Source organism: Labrus bergylta, chromosome 2 (assembly GCF_963930695.1).
Source record: "Labrus bergylta chromosome 2, fLabBer1.1, whole genome shotgun sequence".
Taxonomy (NCBI): domain Eukaryota; kingdom Metazoa; phylum Chordata; class Actinopteri; order Labriformes; family Labridae; genus Labrus; species Labrus bergylta.
Genome location: NC_089196.1, coordinates 7,708,956 through 7,728,463, shown reverse-complemented (window position 1 = coordinate 7,728,463; position 19,508 = coordinate 7,708,956). Strand labels below are relative to the sequence as shown.

General features: G+C 39.6%; 1 protein-coding gene across 1 annotated transcript; it reads left to right on the top strand.

Annotated features, from left to right (window-relative positions):
• The first annotated feature begins 10,848 nt into the window (after positions 1-10,848).
• Positions 10,849-19,047, top strand: npy8br (neuropeptide Y receptor Y8b). The gene is made up of 2 exons (XM_020631148.2): positions 10,849-11,026; positions 13,768-19,047. Exon 2 carries the CDS (start codon positions 13,919-13,921, stop codon positions 15,020-15,022), a length of 1,104 nt encoding a protein of 367 aa, XP_020486804.1. The 5' UTR covers positions 10,849-11,026; positions 13,768-13,918; the 3' UTR covers positions 15,023-19,047.
• The last annotated feature ends 461 nt before the right edge of the window (positions 19,048-19,508 follow it).

Here is a 19,508-nt window from a genome sequence, read left to right as displayed (position 1 = left end):
TAATCTACTATACAGAAAAATATAAAAGCACCATGCTGTGATGATTAATGTTTTTCCGTGTGTAAATCAGTGTACTTCTAGTGATGAAAGATACAACAGAAAACTCAAAGTACTTGGTCTTTTTTGAATCTCTGATTTTTTTTCAATTTCAATTTCAAAATCCAAAACCAAAAAAACATTTATTAAGCTTTTGGGGAGTTAGGCAGACAAAGATAGTAAAGGACATATACTCCTTTAAGCTTAAGGAAACTGTGTTTGTCATTTTTGGTACCATACAAGAATTGGTTATTGGGAGAATCCAGTACAGATAATTTGATAATGAAAAGTGTTATTGTCTGCATCTTAAAGCTCCTGTGAGGAACCGGTTTGTCCGCCTGTGGACAATGATAAATGCAAATGTCATAAAGAGGGGTCAGTATTCATCTGACACCACCAGGAGCTTTAAATCACAACTATTTTCCCTGCAATATTGCATACTGGTAAATATAGTGAAAGGTCAATCATACAATACAGGTAATTAATGCTGAAAGTGATATGATCTTTTTTTTTTTACATATATACTATTTATTTCCACTTCAGCTGCAACTACCTGTTTGTTATTAAGCAGAAAGATAAATCTTGTGAACTGAACTTTATTGTAAAATGTCCTTATCATTCTGTTAATTTGCCTATATCCTCAAACAAATAGTGTCAAACCTTTAAGCCTTAATGTACACATATCCTACTTATTTTCAACAAGTGTATATAAGCCTCAAAGGTTTCCCAAAACATGTCTGTCAAGTTTGTTGTTATAAATCCACTCTGATCCTGTATTTCATCATGTCTATAAACCCCTCTATTTCAGCTCTGCTCACAACAGACTGTTTCGGTGTCTGTACCTTTAAATGCAAGTGAACTTTGCTCACCCACGCCCCTCTGGGAGGCCTTAGGCGGCTTGAGCTTTTTGCTCCATGTCTTATTATTTACAGTAAGAAGGCAGACTCAGAGGACAAAACAAACACCTAGCTGTGGGAGTGTCACCCACCTGGGGGAGGGGTTACTGCCCTTTGTGATGTCATGAAGGGAACATCTACAATGGCTGGTTTGAGCACACATTTTCTGAAAAATGGAGCAGGCAGAAGACGGAGAGGATGGACTTCTCATAATTGGGGGGTTTGTAGACAAGCTAGGGCACATAAATATATTTTGCATATGACCTTTAAGTATAAGACACAAATACACAATTTACTTCAATTCTTCATCTTCAAATATAAATAATAGTTACAGAATATAATTAAATAACAGGTATATTATTATTAAGAAGCAAAGCATTTTGAGGGATTGTCTTTGTTGTCTTGTTGTGATGTCATTACATTTCAAAGACTGAAATCATGCTCTTGTTGTACGGTTTGGAGAGACCCTCCTGGAGTTAGGTCACACACACACACACACACACACACACACACACACACACACACACACACACACACACACACACACACACGCACTGGTTTGGCCATTATTGAGAGTGAAGCATTTCAGTACATTAGCAGTGGACCTTGTGCTCCTATCATGAAGAGGTTGTGCTGCCGATATGCTACAGGATGGAGGAAGAAACGACAAAGAAATGAAAATAAAGTGGCCTGTATTTACAGGGTTATGTGTCAATCTGTATCTCAAATGGATGCTTGCAACAGCAGAACCAATCATCTTTGACCTTCAGCTTTTGTGAGCGTGCCTGTCAAACAAACCATGCAAATGTTTAAGATGATTCACCTTTATCCAGACAATTACTGAAGGAGGCCTTTTTGCTGTGCTATGACTGGCGCTCCTATGAGGAGCAGGGTTGGCTAGTATCAGGGAGGGGTGAGTGATTGTGTGCCATGGTCACAAAGGGCTCTAATAAGGAACAGTGCAGACAGTGCAGCAGTTTGATGGAAAAAAAAACTGAATGCACCAACAATTGCCAGTAGCAGAGCAGAGGACAATACAACTGATTAGTTTGGGACAGCAGAGCTCCAGTGGTGCCATTTAATCAGCCTGAACCCAATCTACTGTCTGCTCGTTTCCATGCCAACATAGGAGATTTGACTGCAGATTATGTCACAAAAACTGTACACTTGACTTTCTTACATCCTTGACAAAAAAGAGCTAAAATCTTATGACCAGCCAATCACCTTTTAATTGATTTATTAGAATCAGGTTTATTTGCCAAGAAGGTTTACTTCAAGGAATTTGTCTTGTTTTATTGTACACACACAATGAGCATGGACATAGAAAACAAAAGTACAAATCCAATTAACAGTCGTACAGTCAAAAAGGTTCAATAGAATAAGATAAAACATGTTAAAAACTATATAACAAAAAAAAATATATAGTATATACAAAGGTGCAATGGAGGTGCAGGAATATGCAAGATGGTTGTGAATGTAACTATCTAAGATTATAAAGTTTGACACAGATTGCAGTGTAGACTGTGCAGAAGTCCAGTGTGCTCTGTATACAGGATTAGTCAGGATTATTGCAGAATCGGTGTGAAAGATCTACATTCAAAAATTGGACAGCTCATACAGTAATGACAACATTGTGAAATGGACTGTGTCTGCTGTTTTAGACACACTCTCTGCTCTGTGATTCACAAGTTGAATGGAGGGTTGTAAAGTGTGTGAGGTGCAGCCTTGGCAGGTGCAATTTTGCCCCCACTGCTCAGTGATCGGGAGGCGAGTGATCAATTTTCCCCTGCACCAAAAAAAATCCTGTAACACAACAACTTCCAGCGCTGTGGTTTTGATGAAGCCTGCCAACCCTTTTAGTGAGGCAGCCGCTGGGTGACACATAACTCTCCTCCAGTAATAAACAGTGGGGGGTCATTTACACTCTCACAGGATCTGCCTCGGTTTATTTTGTTTTTGAATGTGAATCATGTTGTGAGAAATTGTGATGGCACAGCACAGTGTGATTGATTGGGGGAAAAGCATTCTTAAGCAGTAATCAGACTGGAATCAGGGTAATTTATAATTGCATCATGGGAAAATATTGACTTTTATTGTTTGACCATAATGCCAGCTACAGTGGTGTCCCTTTCTTTTTCCGTTTGTTTCCCTTTGAGTTCTTGGAAAAGGCTGTGAGCTTCCTTGGGCTCCCCGAGGACTTTAAGAAAAATAAACCATTGTTACTAAAACATTGAAGGATCCCATGAGTCTGCGCTGCTCTACATGATGCAAGGATTGTCAGTTAGTGTAATCATAAGGAACGTAAGAAAAGATTTGTGTAAAATCACAAAGTATCAGCATGTTTTATATAATCCTTCCACCTGCTTATCTCTCCCTGTTTGTTCAAAAGTCAACTTGTGTCCTACTTTTAAAGACAGGCAGTCACACACAAAAAAATCACTGTACTTTGTTGCCAGGCCCACACATGACAAGAAACAGAAATTTCCCAGTGGAAAGTGTTATACAAGACAGCAAGCAGAGACTTGACCGCATCAGAGAGCTCGGGTGAACTGAGCATGACAGCTGGCCTCCTAGGAGAGGTTCTGTCTGCATCATGTGGACGGTTTGCCCATACTGCTTATAAAATATCAACTATGACAGAAGTAGATTTATGTAGCTGTTTTTTTTTTTTTTTTTTGTTTAAACCTATTGGGTGATACTTTTACATCATCCTCATCAGCATCATGCATTTTCTACAAGACGTATCAGAAACAGGCACGTACAGTAACCCTGGTAACTGCATCCTCTTTAACACTTTCAATAGTGCCAAGTAAACTGGGACTGATTGTGGTTTAATTTTATAGATAAAGCTAAAGAGCAGCTAAAAACATGAGCTGGAGGGAGGTCATATCTGCCATGTGTCAGTGGATCAGGACTTATATAAAAGAGGGCGTCAGGTGTCTGAGGATCAATTTCAACCAGCTGTTCTCTCTTTATCACATCTTTCCCCTGAATTCAGTTCTCACCTCTCGCTCTCTGGAAGACGACTATTCTGGGAGGGGGGGGCATCCACGATCTTATATGCTTTGAAAACGTTAGTGTAAATTTGACGCAGGAACGCTGAGGGAGAAGCAAAGGCCGTATAACGAGTGATGTCTGCAGCTGAGCAGAATACTTATGTGGCTTTAAAAGGCAAGAAGGACAAGCAGGGCATTTCTATGAACTAAAGGAGGAGGGTCTAATGTATGCTGGATTGATTCTACCATTTGGTCTGCTAATGCAATTTTGTTTTAATAAACCCCAATCTCAGGCTCCCCTCAAGTCTTTTTCTCCCTCTACTCTCCGTCGCTATCGTTCTTTTCTCCTTCCAATACTTCAAATCAGGTTAGTCTACTACACCAAATGCAATTCTTAAAGGAGCACGTACAAAAAATTGAAGTCAATTTATTTTCAACTTTTTTTTTCATTTCATACTTGGCAGACTTTAAGGTTCAAAGCTTAAACCCTGAGTTTCCCTTTAACAGTGAACTGAAAACACAGTTGTGATGAATGTGAGAAAATTGGAAAGACTTGATCTTACAGTACCTTATTTTACTTCTATGGTTTTAACACAAGTCCATCTTTTAATGTAGTAAATAATGAGTGTGCATATTAGTATTTATTGTATAATTTTCTCAATAAGTTATTCCACTTCAGTAACTCATGTTACCCAGGGTCACTTCTGCTTCTCTTCAACATTGGACTAATAAACATTGTGCTTCTGGGCTCTCTATCCATTGTCACAACATGTCTTATTGGGCCATGTCTGCCTTGACTTTTCAGCCAGTAGGTCATTGGTTCAGAGGTGATTCAGGTAGAAGATAAGAGATTTTGTTAGTTTAGTGGTTCTGGTGTTATGAGTACCAAAATAGCTTTAAAAAAGGCTAAATGAGTCTATAGTTGGAAGAGCAGCTTCTATAACCTGGTGTTACTGGAGTTCAATAATGGCATGGCAACAACTGTCCTAACTGGTGTGTGAGTAAAGCATCTAGGAATGTTATATGTGGCTATATGATGCTATGTGCAGACCAACTCAACATCTTAGCTCTGAGGGATGTTTTGATAGCTTAGTAGTAGAAACTTCTAATGAGCAACTAATGTATGTAACACAGTGAATTACATCAAAATCCAAATAGATGTCCTCTGACCTTTGTGTTATGTTTCTGGTTATAATGAGCAAACAAGAAAAACGATGAGGCCATGTACTAGTCCATTTCAGCTGGGATGGACTAGTACCTATTTTGAAGTGTAAATGAGTCCTTCCTGTGTATATTTGAGAAAATTGCCTGTTACATGCTGAAGAAGAGCGTCCTCTCGAATCGTCCATGTGGCAATTAAAATACAATTTTGGAGTGCTATCCTAATTGTTATTTTTAATTGAATATTTTTTCCGGATACAGCACCCAGTTGTTTTACGTTGAAAGGGAGTTGAGCGTGTTTTCTCTATCATTATTTCTGGTTATAATTAGGCATTGCTTTTATGTTAAGGGAAAAATAGCATCTATATGGAGAATATTTTGGTATGATAAATTGCTTAATAGACAGAATCCCAGCCGACATAATTGGTAAATGGTAAATGGACTTAAGCTTGTATAGTCCTTTTTTTTGTCTTCTGACTACTTAAAGCACTTTTACACTGCAGGTCACACCTACACATTCACACACTGATGGTAGAGGCTGCTATGTAAAGTAAGACATCAGAAGCAGCTAAGTATGTTCCATTTACTGTCAAATGAAATGGTAATTACTCTATTCATGTCAAGTTCAGGTACGTATGGTAAATGTGAAGCCTACAGATTTAATATATTTTCATTCGAGTATAAAAACAGACGGAAATAGAAATGTAGACTCTACCCAAAGGTAACATAAATGGCCCTTTCAGAACCTCTTAAACTCCAGCATGTCTGATTATTTGTGTATAAAACCAGTACTTGTTGGCAATTATGTGACCTTCATAATGTTCGTCTCTCTGCTACATTTAGCAGACCATCTGCTACTATAATTGAGATGTTGGCCACTTTAAGGCAGTGGAAAACAAGCTGTGTACAGAACATTCACTTTTCAGATGAAATTGTGAATGTTTTAAAGTTCGCATGAGATTACCACAACCCCTTGACATCCCATTACCTGGTATGAAAACATAATGTGCCAAAAAGACGGTGTCATTGCTGGGTTCACATGGTCAAAGAAGAGGGTCTGATAAACATTGAGAAATGGTAAAGACTACTTTGGTCCGGTAAAAAGGAAAGCTCTGGTTTGGAACAAAACACGTACTTAAGTCAGGGAAAGTTACATGCCCAAAACAACTTGTGTTTTTTACGTGTATGTAACATTTAGGGACAAAAGGTCAATGAGTCAATGTTTGATTTAAGTATTACACAGAACTGCAACTCTGGTCTCTTTTAGTGAAAGTCTTAAGTGTATGTTTCCCATCAATCTCCCCAAACCACAACCCTAAGCAGACTTTATCGCTCATTACACTCCTGAACGTTTTTTTGTGTCAATTTAGGTTCATTGATGACTTTCCATCTGCATTATTCCCGTGGTGCTGACATGCAATTCCAGACACACTGTTTGCAGCCGCTACTTAATGCAGTGTTTAGAAGTCTTGTTTTTTATTTTCCCATAAGTCTATTATACTTTGACATGGAGTCACATTAGCACCATTTGGTTTTGTGTTTAACAACAGTCGAATGTAAATCCAATAAAAAGTCTGTTAGGCTCCATTTCTTTTTTTCTGAGGAAAATAGGGTTGATGAGAGCAGTGATACTCAACAAGAACAGTTAGCTGAGGGTTAATAATGGAAAAAAAAGAGCTGAATATTGTAAAATGACTCTGCTGAGCATGTGGAAATACAGAGTTGGGCGGTAATTCTCTGTTGGTGTGTCGCTAAGAGCAACACATTAAAGCAATCTACATAACTGCTTACTATTACCTATCTACAGCAGATCAGAGTAAGAGTTGTGAAATTATCAACCAAATGTTTCTGAATGACTCATTTAGCAGTGTAATAGCAAATGAATTGGGGATTTTTCACCACTGCTTCCAAAAGTCACGGTAAAACAGAAGGGCATGAGGGTGAACCTGTGTGTCAGATGTGATCTGTGCAGCTGATGGGGGTTGTTTATCATGCAGGTGTACCTGAGGCATCGTGGCATTTGTTCTTGGCTGGGGTTATTGAAAGCCTCAGGGGATTTGTAGGACTGTGTTGCACTGATGGTGTCAAGGATCACTTGGTTCTTGTGAGCGGCTGCAGTACTGCAGGGGAGATCGTGTTCGCTCAAACAGAAGCTTCCTGTGCACATTGTGTATGGATTTATGGTCGCACTGAGAAAAGAGCTGGAGGAAAAATCTAGCCACATGATCAATACAGCTTCTGAGATGTATTTGGATGATGAATAAGATGTCAGCTACTTTAAGATTAATGTATGTTCTTAATTTTTTACACCTGCAAAGAAATGTACAATATCCAACAAACTAAAGACACTCAGCCCATGAAAGTCATACCTCGCACAGATTTTACTTTACCTGACTTTATTTCACACTATATAACCACATACACAAGTACACTCCATGTATACTGGTAAGGAAGAATTAAAGTGCTGCTTTTGATTTATAAGTAAGCAATTCTATTTCTCTCCAGCTAATTCATTCTGCCCATACATGTGTACATAAGGTTCCTTATCACTGCCTGACATATGGGTATATTTCAGTGAGCGGATATGCGACCAGCACTATAAATTGTTGGCAATGAATAACATCTGGGTGTTATTAATGTCAGTGGAGGTGACTGTAAACCTCTCCATTAATGATGTTTTTATACCCACTGTGTATGTGCAAACAGGAGCATCCCTGAACAGACAGACCTTGACATCATTTTATGGTAACAATTAAAAAACGTAACATACAAATGATAGAATCTTTTTCTATATCCAATCTTTCTCACTTTAACAACTGTTTTTATGCCTAATATGCCTATTTATCTGCATCTATACTGCTGCAGTAAGTTTTTATCTCCATTTGAAAAGGAACCAACCAGCACTGAGCTCATATGGTGAGATACAATCCCATACCACCTCTAATATGGGCCAAGAAGAGCGTCACCATTTTGCGAGCATAATTCACACTTTCAGAATGACTCCTGTTTTATTTCATTTCATTTTTCTTTATAAAAGGTTTATGCTGTGCCCTATAGAAAATATCCGCTTTTACGAAAGGACCACTTTGATGCATCAGATATGTAGTAACTTTGATTCCATTAATTATTTTAATGATTTACAATAATAACTTGGCACCATGACAACAAGAACAACCAGAAAGCCTCAGTGTGGAGCAAACTCAATTACAATACAATGTTTTGTTTTTTTGCTCAAGGTAGGTCCTATAACTAAGATTTTCATGCAACACTAAGTTCCCGCTCTAGATTGCAAGAAGTATCTCATTTTTATCAGTACTATACAAATCATTTTTGTGTTATCGAGAGATGCAATCACAAGATATTTCACAAATGTGTCATAGCCACAAGATACTGTCGTTCCCTTTTGTGTTCAGGTTTACAGTTTCATCTTTCTTTCTTTCATTTGTTCTTTCTTCTTTCTGCACCTCCTTCAATCACGACTGAACAAAGTGTGAAGTTATAGAGTCTCTTTTCTTGTCCTTTGCTTTGGTGTTTGTTTTGGTGTTAAGATCTGTTTTGAAACCTCACTGCACAGCAGAGGATTTTAGAGGTCTGTTAAAATATGAGCAGAGCCAGTGCAAACAAATCCAGCATTAACAGGCTATATGCGGTTACAAATACAGAGAATCCACTGCTCCCTGAATACTATTATATCTGGACTTACAGCAGGATAACCATTCAATGCAAATGGGGCTCAGTATATTGACTTACCCTGTTGGTGGCACATAAAATGATCAACACTTTTCCCACAAGAAACCCGTACAAAAACCTTATGTAACATGAGTCCCTCTCTGAATCCAAATATGGACTTCTGCTGAATCAAGTCACAGTATGTAAAGTGTAAATAGACACAGGGTGGGAGTCTTAACAGTTGATTGAGTACTGAAAATCCTTTTGACAGCAAGATTATTAAATCAACAATCTTGAGCACGTTATCTGTTATTGCTCTATCATATCATGTAAGATGAAAACCATCTACTTCTCTTTTGTTAATGCTCATGTGCTGTGTTGGTTTAGGTTATGTGCTATTATGTTAGAAACTATGATGCCTTTTACATGATAAGGTATTCTTCGTCTCCAGATTCCCCGAGCTCCTCTGATCACATGTCAGGATGCTGAATGTCCTCCGGCAACTTGTCACTTATCAATCTCCTCACACACCGTGTCAAAAACATAATTGTATGTCGCTACTCAGTGCAGAATTGCTTCGACGTTTAAGACTTTCTCTAAGAATTTTTTTTTCGCTCCTTCCATCAAATAATGAGACAGAAATCAAATAAAAAGTGACAGTAGGAGATTGCACATCGGAAAGGTACAATAACCACTTCACATCTCGATATATTGATCTTTCTTATTAAAGGAAACAAATCCCAGACCTGCAGCTCTGTTCAGTCAGTCTTTGTCAGCAATATGTGCATAGATTAATTGTCCTGAGGGACTTGACACCCGTGTGTCTGTGTCGAGTAAACACCCACAGAGCTGTCGTTGTTGGCAAGTTGTTTCAGCGCTCTGCCTCTCAGACAAACAGCTATAACTGTTCTCACTAACAGCCTCCTCTTCAAACAGGAGTGTGTGGGGACTGTGTGAAGAAGCAGTTAACAATCTTCTGCACAGGCAAGAGAGGTGCAAAAAATGGGTTTAAAATAGTTCTAGGTGTTATCTGCGGAGGGATCTATGCAAGAATGTTCTTGCTGATGGTGATTGAGTTTGTATGGACGTGGGGACTTGTGCAGCGGTACACGTGCAGAGAATGTGACATCAGTGAGGCTAATTTTGGGTTTACACTGCAGTGCATTTGTCAATATATGACATGAAGTCAGTATATTTTGAGCAGAGTGATGGCCCATGCAGGAACATGAGTTGAAAATCAGCAACAGCTACACAAACATCTGTTTAAAGCTCTGTAAAATTGCACCGTCCCTATCAAATAAAATTACACACATATGTATACATTTCAAAACTTTACCAAAATGTAGATGTGGTTGATATTCTTTTGAACAGCTTTAAATTAGTCAGCTTAATGCAACACTCCAATACATGCTCATATCAATCCATATCCATTAGATTCAATCAGTGCTGATTATTCAGCAATTGATTCTGAATTCTGAAGATTTATGCATCTTTTGGGTGAAGAAATAAAATGAGAACACAAGATAATGTAGCCTACTTTATGTCCTCTTAAGCTGACACTGTGTTTTTCCACTACAATGTATACTGACTATTCATTTAAGGCCAATACAACTGCAGGCTACAGTGAGATGTAAAAACTGAACACAATTACTATCTGGGTCTGATCATTCCTAAACAGACTTGTTTTACATTCAATTAGTGTATAATAATCTATATTCTGGATTTTCTTATATAATTACACAGGCATGTTATGTATTTACTTTATAAGCACATACAGAGAGCCCCATTAGATATATACATATTCAAAACAATCATGTATCAATATTATATTTCTGTCATATTGGGTAAAGTGACTTCTCATTAGGGCAACAGGCTACATGAAATCAAACTCGCCTCATAATGAGAGGGTTCAGCCTCTTTCTTTACAAGAGCCTAAAATAATCCTCTAATTTCACTAATTGGCTACATTTGGGCGAAACAGATCATGTGTAGGCCTAGTGTACACATTTCATATAGCCTAACTCAATTTCCCCACTGGCCCCTGTGTGGGCGCGTGCCTGTGCGCGCGAGTTACGCTGAATTATTATGTAACATGTTCCCAATCACATCCCAGCCCGAGTCTGAGGCATAAGGTCGCTTTAAAAGATTTCTCAGCTCCTATCAGAGCTCCTGGCAGGACGCCTCCTACCTTCACTTCAACCACAAAAATCAGCTGAGTCTCACCTGATGCGAAGCTGCTCGCGGAGTCCAAGAAGACGGAATATTTCGGTAAGAAACAAAAAACAGCTTTTGACAAAGAATAACTCTTTTTGAGGTTTGCAGGGTAAATTAAAAGTAAGAAATTCGTGGTCGGTTCTTTCTTTTTCTTCTTAAAATGCCACGATAACGATTTAATGTTTTAAATGTTTCCATTGAACACGTTTTTATCGCCGGTCTTTTGTGAGTAGGTCTTTTGAATTTCCCGTGTTTGCTATGCTGATGCGATTTATCATTTTCTTGCCGCTGGCAAGCTTGCTCTGGGAAAGAGGTTCAAGTTGGTTGCAGTTAAGTGGACATTCAGCGGTTTCCTGACGGTAATGGGTTTCCCTCAGAAATGAGATTGGGGATCAGTGAGAACACAGGAGCGAACAGAGGGGTCTCCTGCACCTGTCCGAGCCCAGAAAGTCCCTCTTAGACAGAGCAGACAGCGAGTCCCGGACAGCTGCAGGGACTCTGGATAGACATGCAGAAACCTGCTCGTCATGTCTATTGTCAAATTTAGCATTAGCGAACATATGACTGTTTAGTAAATTTATCTATGAGATGACTTAACTCTAATGAATACATGTGTTTAAAACCTGATACAAAAACTATAAAAAATGAACACCCCAATTCCTGAGCTTTGATTTATTTTCATGTTTTTTTTTTCTTTCTTCAGGGACATCATTCCTTCTATAGTGTATTTCCTAATTTTTCATGCATGCTATTTGTTGTGTAATATGCAGATCATCTGTATAATTTATGTGTCAGGTCGGGTATTAATATTTCTTGTAGATTTCCAAGAAACACTGCTTGCACTGTCCTCCTGCAGACACAACACAAGCCATCACTTTAAGTGTCCGAAAGCTGCCATAAATCATCAAGATCAAGGCTGCTCCTTGGTTATAATATGCGGACCACATATCTAGACCCTCTGCCAGGTTGAGTCAGGTTGACATCCAGCCGAGGATTAATTATCCAGACGCTGGAACAGAGGGGACTGTGTACCACATAGGAATTTAAGTAGTTCAAAACTTGGCTCCAGGTATTAGTGTTTACTTTGTTATGGATAGTCTGGCTTTGTTTGCGTTCCCCGCGGAGGAAACAGCACACTATAATAGGACTTTTCCGCTCATAATAGAGACAGCCACTAGCAATTAATGTCCTACCTGTCAGCATTTATCATCGTTAGCCAGTCCTCAATTAAAAATGATAAATCCTGTAGATTTTATTCTGTGTGCCTTGCTGTGTCGCACTTTCTGGGGAATTGAGCCGTAGGCAGAACATCTCAGTTAATCAGTACTGTTTTGACTGCAGCACAAACACATTAAAACATGCCTGCATGCACACAACCACAAACACTCCTCAGATGTTCCTGGTGAAACAAAATTGTATTTCTCTTCTGTGTTCCAGTACATTCATTTGTTTGAGATGTGCTTTGAATCTGAGACGCTATTATGAATGCTCAGTGACAATCAGAGGTGTGTGCTTCTTTATGGACAGAAGCAAGATCCATTCCCGCTGTCAAGAGTGAGGAAGGGAATGTTTTTCTCTAAATGAGCAGTCATTATCACCGTTATTGTGATGTAAATTTAAATCAGCATGATATTAGAGCGATAGTATGAAGGCTTGATGTGCTGTTTTCTTGATATGCCATCAGTACATCATTTATTCGTAGTGCCTGTCCTCGAGGAGATGGGATATCTAAGCTGTGGCAAGAGCCCCGTGAGATCAACATACCAAAGTGAATTATTCCCTTCATAACTCTCTGGTTTTGTAATATTCAATCTAGTGCCAGAGTTTCCAAATGAGAAATGTGAACACTTAATGCATCTTAGCTCCAAAAAGACACTTTGAGAAGTACATCAAGGAGCACTTCCAATTTTAAAACCTCTCCTGGAGTGAGGAAATCAGTTGCTGCCACGGATCGTTATTTAAAGAAGTAATGATGAAATGAGCTTCCCCAGCAAGTGAGGGGGAAAAATTTTTTAGAGAAAAAAAATAATTTCACACGTTAAATGGGGCGTTGTTTACATAATATTAAACATCTTGAAATTATCAAAAGAAGACTAAATTAAATTAACAATATTAACATTTATTTGCCTGAACACTTCAGATTCTTAAGTTGTGCTGTGTGCTGAAGATTTCAGTATGAAATTGAAGCATTTGTAAACTTAGGCAAGAAACAGCTTCACAGTCGCTTATTAGATGTGAACAACCAGCTTTGCGTCACCTGTTGTTGATTGTTGACTGTGGTTGTTAATTCTAAGCTACTGAAGTTAAGTGCAGCTAGTTGTTGATCGTGTTTATTATTGTTATCGCGAGTAGTTCAACCCAGCAATAATTTACCAAAGGTTACGCTTCAGAGACATCGTCATCAGCATTGTTAGCTGCCCTTAGCATCTCAGCTAACAAGAATTTGAATATTGAACATTTCAGATGGCAGGTCGTCCATTCCTTCTCTGATGAGTCTCACTCAAAAGTACTCAAACACAAAGGGCCAGAATAACGTCAGGCTGATATCACATCAATTATTGCGGTAGTAATGGGGATGTTAATCAATCTGCTATATCCACACAATTTTGAAAAATTGTCCAAACTGCAAAATTAGGAACTTTGATTCTCACATTTTGATTTTTGAATGAGACTCTAAACTTTGCTATGATGTATGAAATGTTACATTTTCATGTCACGTTCCCACAGGGTTTAAAAATAACGATTTCATGAATAGGAATTTGTGTAAGGTATCCCTTTTCTTTTCTTTTTTTCAGGCAGCAAATGAAGACTGCTGTATCAAAGGTGAAGGATAATGGAGAGCTGTAAACAATGCAAATATTATTCATGAAGTAATTACAGCTTGTGTGACACAAACAACTACTCCAATTAAACCCCGGCCTCTGAAGTGAGCCCAGGAAAACCATAATGGAGCTGCAACACAGCACCAACCACAACCAAGCCTTGTGGAAAGAGATACCTTTGGATTTTAACGAGGACTGCTCGCTCTCTGTGAGCGGCACTACTTTCCTCATCATCGCCTACAGCACGGTGATGGCGGTGGGTCTCATTGGGAACTCTTGCCTGGTGTTTGTCATCACACGTCACAAAGAGATGCAGAATGTCACCAACATCTTCATCGCCAACCTGTCGTGTTCTGACATCCTCATGTGCATCGTGTGCCTACCTGTCACCATTATCTACACCCTGATGGACCACTGGATCCTTGGAGATGTCCTCTGTAAGCTAACACCCTTCATCCAGTGCATTTCTGTTACTGTCTCCATCTTCTCCCTTGTCCTAATCGCCATGGAGCGCTACCAGCTCATCGTCCACCCAACTGGATGGAAGCCTGTGGTGGGTCAGTCCTACCTGGCTGTTGCTGTCACCTGGATCGTGGCCTGCCTAATCTCAGTGCCTTTCCTCTCCTACAGCGTCCTCACCTTGCCTTTCCAGAACCTGAGCATCCCCTTCCCAGTTGGTGACCATCTTGTCTGCATGGAGCGGTGGCCTTCAGTTGAAGAGCGGCGAGCTTACACCACCTCCCTCCTTGTCTTCCAGTACTTTCTACCTCTCCTCCTCATCATGGTCTGCTACCTGCATGTCTACCTGCGCCTGAGGAGGAGGAAGGACATGGTGGATCGCGGCAGAAATGCTACCCAAAAAAAAAACAAGGGCTCCATGAGGATCAACGCCATGTTAGTTTCCATAGTGGTGGCATTCGCCATCTCCTGGCTCCCTCTCAATGTCTTCAACACGGTATTTGACTGGAACCATGAGGCCATTCCATCCTGTGGTCATGACGTCATCTTCTCATTCTGCCACCTTGCGGCAATGGCCTCGACCTGCGTCAACCCCATTATTTACGGCTTCCTCAACAGCAATTTCCAGAAGCAGCTGAAGTCTACCCTGTTGCGCTGTCGCTGCTGGGGTGTGGTGGAGAGGTACGAAAGCGTCCCGCTCTCCACTGTCAGCACAGAGGTCACCAAGGGCTCAACCCTTAGCAATGGCTCTATCAGCATCAATACTTAGACCCATCCTTGTCAGAGAACGACAAAGGAACCACTTGCGCCCTCATTGTGCCATCCCATGGCACTTTTTTTTTGCTTCATTGGGTCCAAAAGGAAGATTGAAATTTTCAAAGTTAGAAACCTCTCAACAGCAGTCCCACAGGAGACTACTGAGGACCCTTTAGCAGCATGGTGCATTGGCCTCAGTTCAACATGTTCACATGAAAGAGGAAGTAGATGACAAAGAGACGGCACAAAGGTTGGACAAGTTTAAGTATTGAAGGGCAGCTGAAGGCACTTTACATTAGCACTTTTGTAACTTAAGTTTGTATAGTCCATCCCCCATGTGCTCTGGACATAAAGAGACAACATATAATCTGGTAAACATTAGTCATGTTTTCTTTTGAAGCACTGGGATGTGTTCAGAAGGATTTTTTTTCACATTTACCTGCTAAATGTGAGCACTTGGACCAACAGAGTATTAAAAAGGACAAAGGGTTTGGGCACTCTACAAATGTTTTTTTTTTTTTCAATTTTGCTGTTTTATGTTAATAATGTCAATGAAACATATTAAGGGATTGTGAAATATAATGTCTTAATGAGTATCGACTGAGGAGCTTATGGAGGAGAGACCATTACAGCTCATATTATGGCTCCAGGCATATATTCAGAAGATCTGGTAGCATCTTCTTAATGCTTTTCTTATTACCTAAAATCCTCACAAATGATGTGAAGATCATTCCCAGAGAATCTTGATAGTAGCTATATAAGTTAAATGCTTTCTGCCAAGGTCTGAGCTGCGGTATATTGTGTGTGGGTCCTTTTTTCTCATAACATGTGCCATACAATAACCGTATATCAAGTGCCGTAAAACAAAATAAAAGTGTATGTGAAGGACTTTGTCAGAGCGGGGTTTTTTTGTTATATATCATTCCTGAGTACATACCAGGCCTGTGAAGGAGCGACACATTTATAGTCTATGATGTGGTCAGAAATAAAGAGCACTGTGTAGCATTGTGTTTATCTCCTAGGAAACCTATTGTCTTTGTGGTATTAAACTTAACTAGAACATTTACTATTATCTTTAATGACTATGTGTATTTTGTAATACTTGGTCTAACAAAACTTGCATGCCTGCCTGTCTTTCTAAGTGTTTGTTAACGCACGCAAAGAATAGATCTCTCTCTGGGAATTGGAAGGTCAGTTAATTATTCTCAGCCTTAACCTTTTAACAGGTCATTTATTTGCCTCAGCTAGTCTTAGTTTAAATCATAATTGCCAACTGAGACAGATTGCATCGCTTTAAGACAGTATTAATTGTTGAATGTTAATTGACAGGAAATAATAATATATTAGTGTTAAAGGAAGAATGTGTGACTTTTTGATCCAGTAGATGTCGCCCTTGAGCACCAGCATGAAACCAAAACAAATTGTTGTTTGGCGGCACAACTCCAACCCCTCTCCACTCGCGTTGGCACGAAGGACTTATGAATAAGAATGCACCTTAATTTAGCACCATCAAGCGCAAGCAGTGGACAAAATTGTCCTTTTCTCGAGATGAAATCACCTGTGTCCTGCATTGTTGTGTTAGCAGACTATAGTTAACTCGCTTAATATTGCACATGAATTAATGCTTAATGACCATGAGCTAAAGACTCTTTATGTGACATCCAAATAAGCAGTGAGTATGTTATTCTTCTTTTCTCTTGTCCTTGACTTAAACAGCTTTATACACAAAGATTTCCCGTCCATGTAAACATGATGTAAACATGGCCTGACAACAGTTCAGCTGGGGGGACGCTTCTCATTCATTGTAGACAGTCATGACTCAGAGACGTTTACAGAGGATATACTTGATTTCTGCTGTATTTATGTGTAGAATGTTGCACATTCTGCCTTTAAGAAAGTAGTCAATCAACACTTTTACTGTTCTTGTATATAATGTGCTAGAAACCCTTCTACTAAACAATTAATGTTTTGAAATGTTGGTTTAATTCTTAAACAGTGTGCTGTCTCTGTCTGCATTATTCCCTGGGAAGTCTTGGATCACAACATAGTTCAGATCAGCTTGTAGTATTGAATATCAATGAAGTGTGCAGGTCCTTATTTAATTAGCATGCAGATTTCCGGTTTCAAAGGTGCAGCCAATGCAGAACTGTCTTAAACCTGCATTATTACTAAAGGCCAGCAGGGGGGTGACTCCACTGGTTGCACAAAGAGGTTGTGTTGTGTGAATCAGATGGAAAAAATACCTTTCTGCCTCATTAATGAATAACCTCAGTAAAAATTTTCTCAATAAGTTAATGGTTTCAATGGCTGGTCCAAGTCTTCAGTGAACTAAATTCGGTATGATTTGATTTTGCTAAGTTTTGGTTTCACTTACAGCGAAATAGAGGATAAAAAAGGGTAATGCATATTCCCTGTCTTTCAAATGTTAACTTTTGGTCAACACCCCCTTCTTTATTACAGTCAACAAGTTTACACTTTTGTCTGTGAGGAACATTCAAGCTTGATCAAAAAGTCAGAAGGTCAAGTGAAAGATTTTTCTCACAGGAAGCCAAAAGTGTTCTCGACTGACAGCCTCTCCAACAACCCAGCAAACTGTTCTCCAAGGGCAGTTTGGCCCTTCAGGAGCTCTCAGGGGTGTTTCTCAGTGTAATTGACTGTGTTGCATCCGCTGCCTCGACCTGGGCTGACCAATCACACTGTCAGACCTCTCTTTTCTGCTGAAATTGAATTGCTCTCACCTGTCTTTTCTTTTTAAACACCCCTGAATAAAGGAGAATTGTTCCTTTTGTTTTGAAAAGGACCCAGGATGCCAAGATGCTGACGTACCTCAGCTTCAACTCGACAATGAAGGGATCTTCAATAATGCAGTTCTAAATTGCTACAAGTAACTGTACAAAGGGTACAAAGGCACATTACTGTGCAATGAAATGAAGCTCATCTGGAGAAAAAACACTTAATGAGTACACAGGGCCAGACTCCAGAAACATTAGCATCTTGGCTCTCTGCATTTTAATTTTAGAGAGACTCACATACAAGCAATCGCTCCGGATCACAGGAACAACATGTACCACATAGCTGGCCAGAGCACTTCCCAAGCTGTCGTTCTTGAGCATTTAAATTCACATTTTGCCTTCATTACTTTTGTAAAATGAGGGCACGAATTACATTCTGTTTTAAAGTGTTCCCATAGTGTAATATCCTAGCTTTTAGTGCTTTTCATGTTGCTTTGCACTTCTCTCATGTGAATCCCTTCCCCCAGCCTGCACCCATTAAATCAAGAGGCTGCTAAGCGTACTGAGGGAGGGGGGGAAGATGAAAAGGGCAGAAATTCAGAAATGGTGTCATACTTTATACACTTTTTTTTTTTTTTTTACAAATGGATATTTAAGTTACAATTGAATATGCTAAGATATCGGACATTGTCATTGGCCCTGTGCCCCTCTGGTCCCTTGCGTGGGTGAACTAATCTCTTTGTTTTGGCAGATGATAAGGTCAGAGGGAGTAAGACTGCTGCTTCTGGAATCTTAATGGAGGCATTAAACACACCAACATCTGTAGGTCTCATTGAACAAACAGGTTGCTCATCTAAGGGTCAAACAAAGAGATCAGGCCAGTCAATATTTCCTCGTTTATTCTTATCTTTCTATTGAATTGCTCTAATGGTTCCGCCTTGAATCAGGCGCTTCCTTACATCCGCGAGTGAGGGTTTATTTCGGGGTTGATTTCCTGGTTTTATCTTTTTATTAGTTTGGGTGTCATAAACAAATGTTGTGTTCATTAGCCAAACCTAAGTTACACGTATAATTCCACAAGGTGAGTTCAAGGCCAAACAGTCCTCTGTGTCTCAGCTTTTGAGGCATACATAAAAATATTCAGCATAAACAGCACAATATTTCTGGGCCTTAATTACCTCTGTGTCTTCTATATCACACACACACACACACACACACACACACACACACACACACCACACACACACACACACACACACACACACACACACACACACACACACACACACACACACACACACACACAAACACAGAATTAGGTCTTGCATAACAAAAACACTTGACAGCCGGGAATAGCAACCCCCTGATTGGTGTCGGCAAGTTTTTCCTGAGGATTTGTTCTGTTTTTGCATGCATGTACAGTCTTAAAAAAACAAAACAATTATAGACGGAGGGATGGACGGACAGACTGACAGAGACTGATTTTTACATCAGAGGAGGGAGGAATGACTTCATCTCTATTATCTTGCCCTGATAATTTTGGATCTAGCTTTTGCTTCTGACCTTCCATTTTCTTCGGTCAGAAGTAAAGAGGTTGACAACGGCTGCCTTTTGTTGCCTGGTTACAGCTTCCTCAGGGGTTTCAGTGGGTTTCCTTCAAGCTGACATAGACCACCGAGCTATTAGAGGCACTTTATTAAACACTGACAGAAGAGGCAGGCCGCACCGTTGGGCAGTTGTTAGGCTCGGGGGAAAAAAGGAAAATGG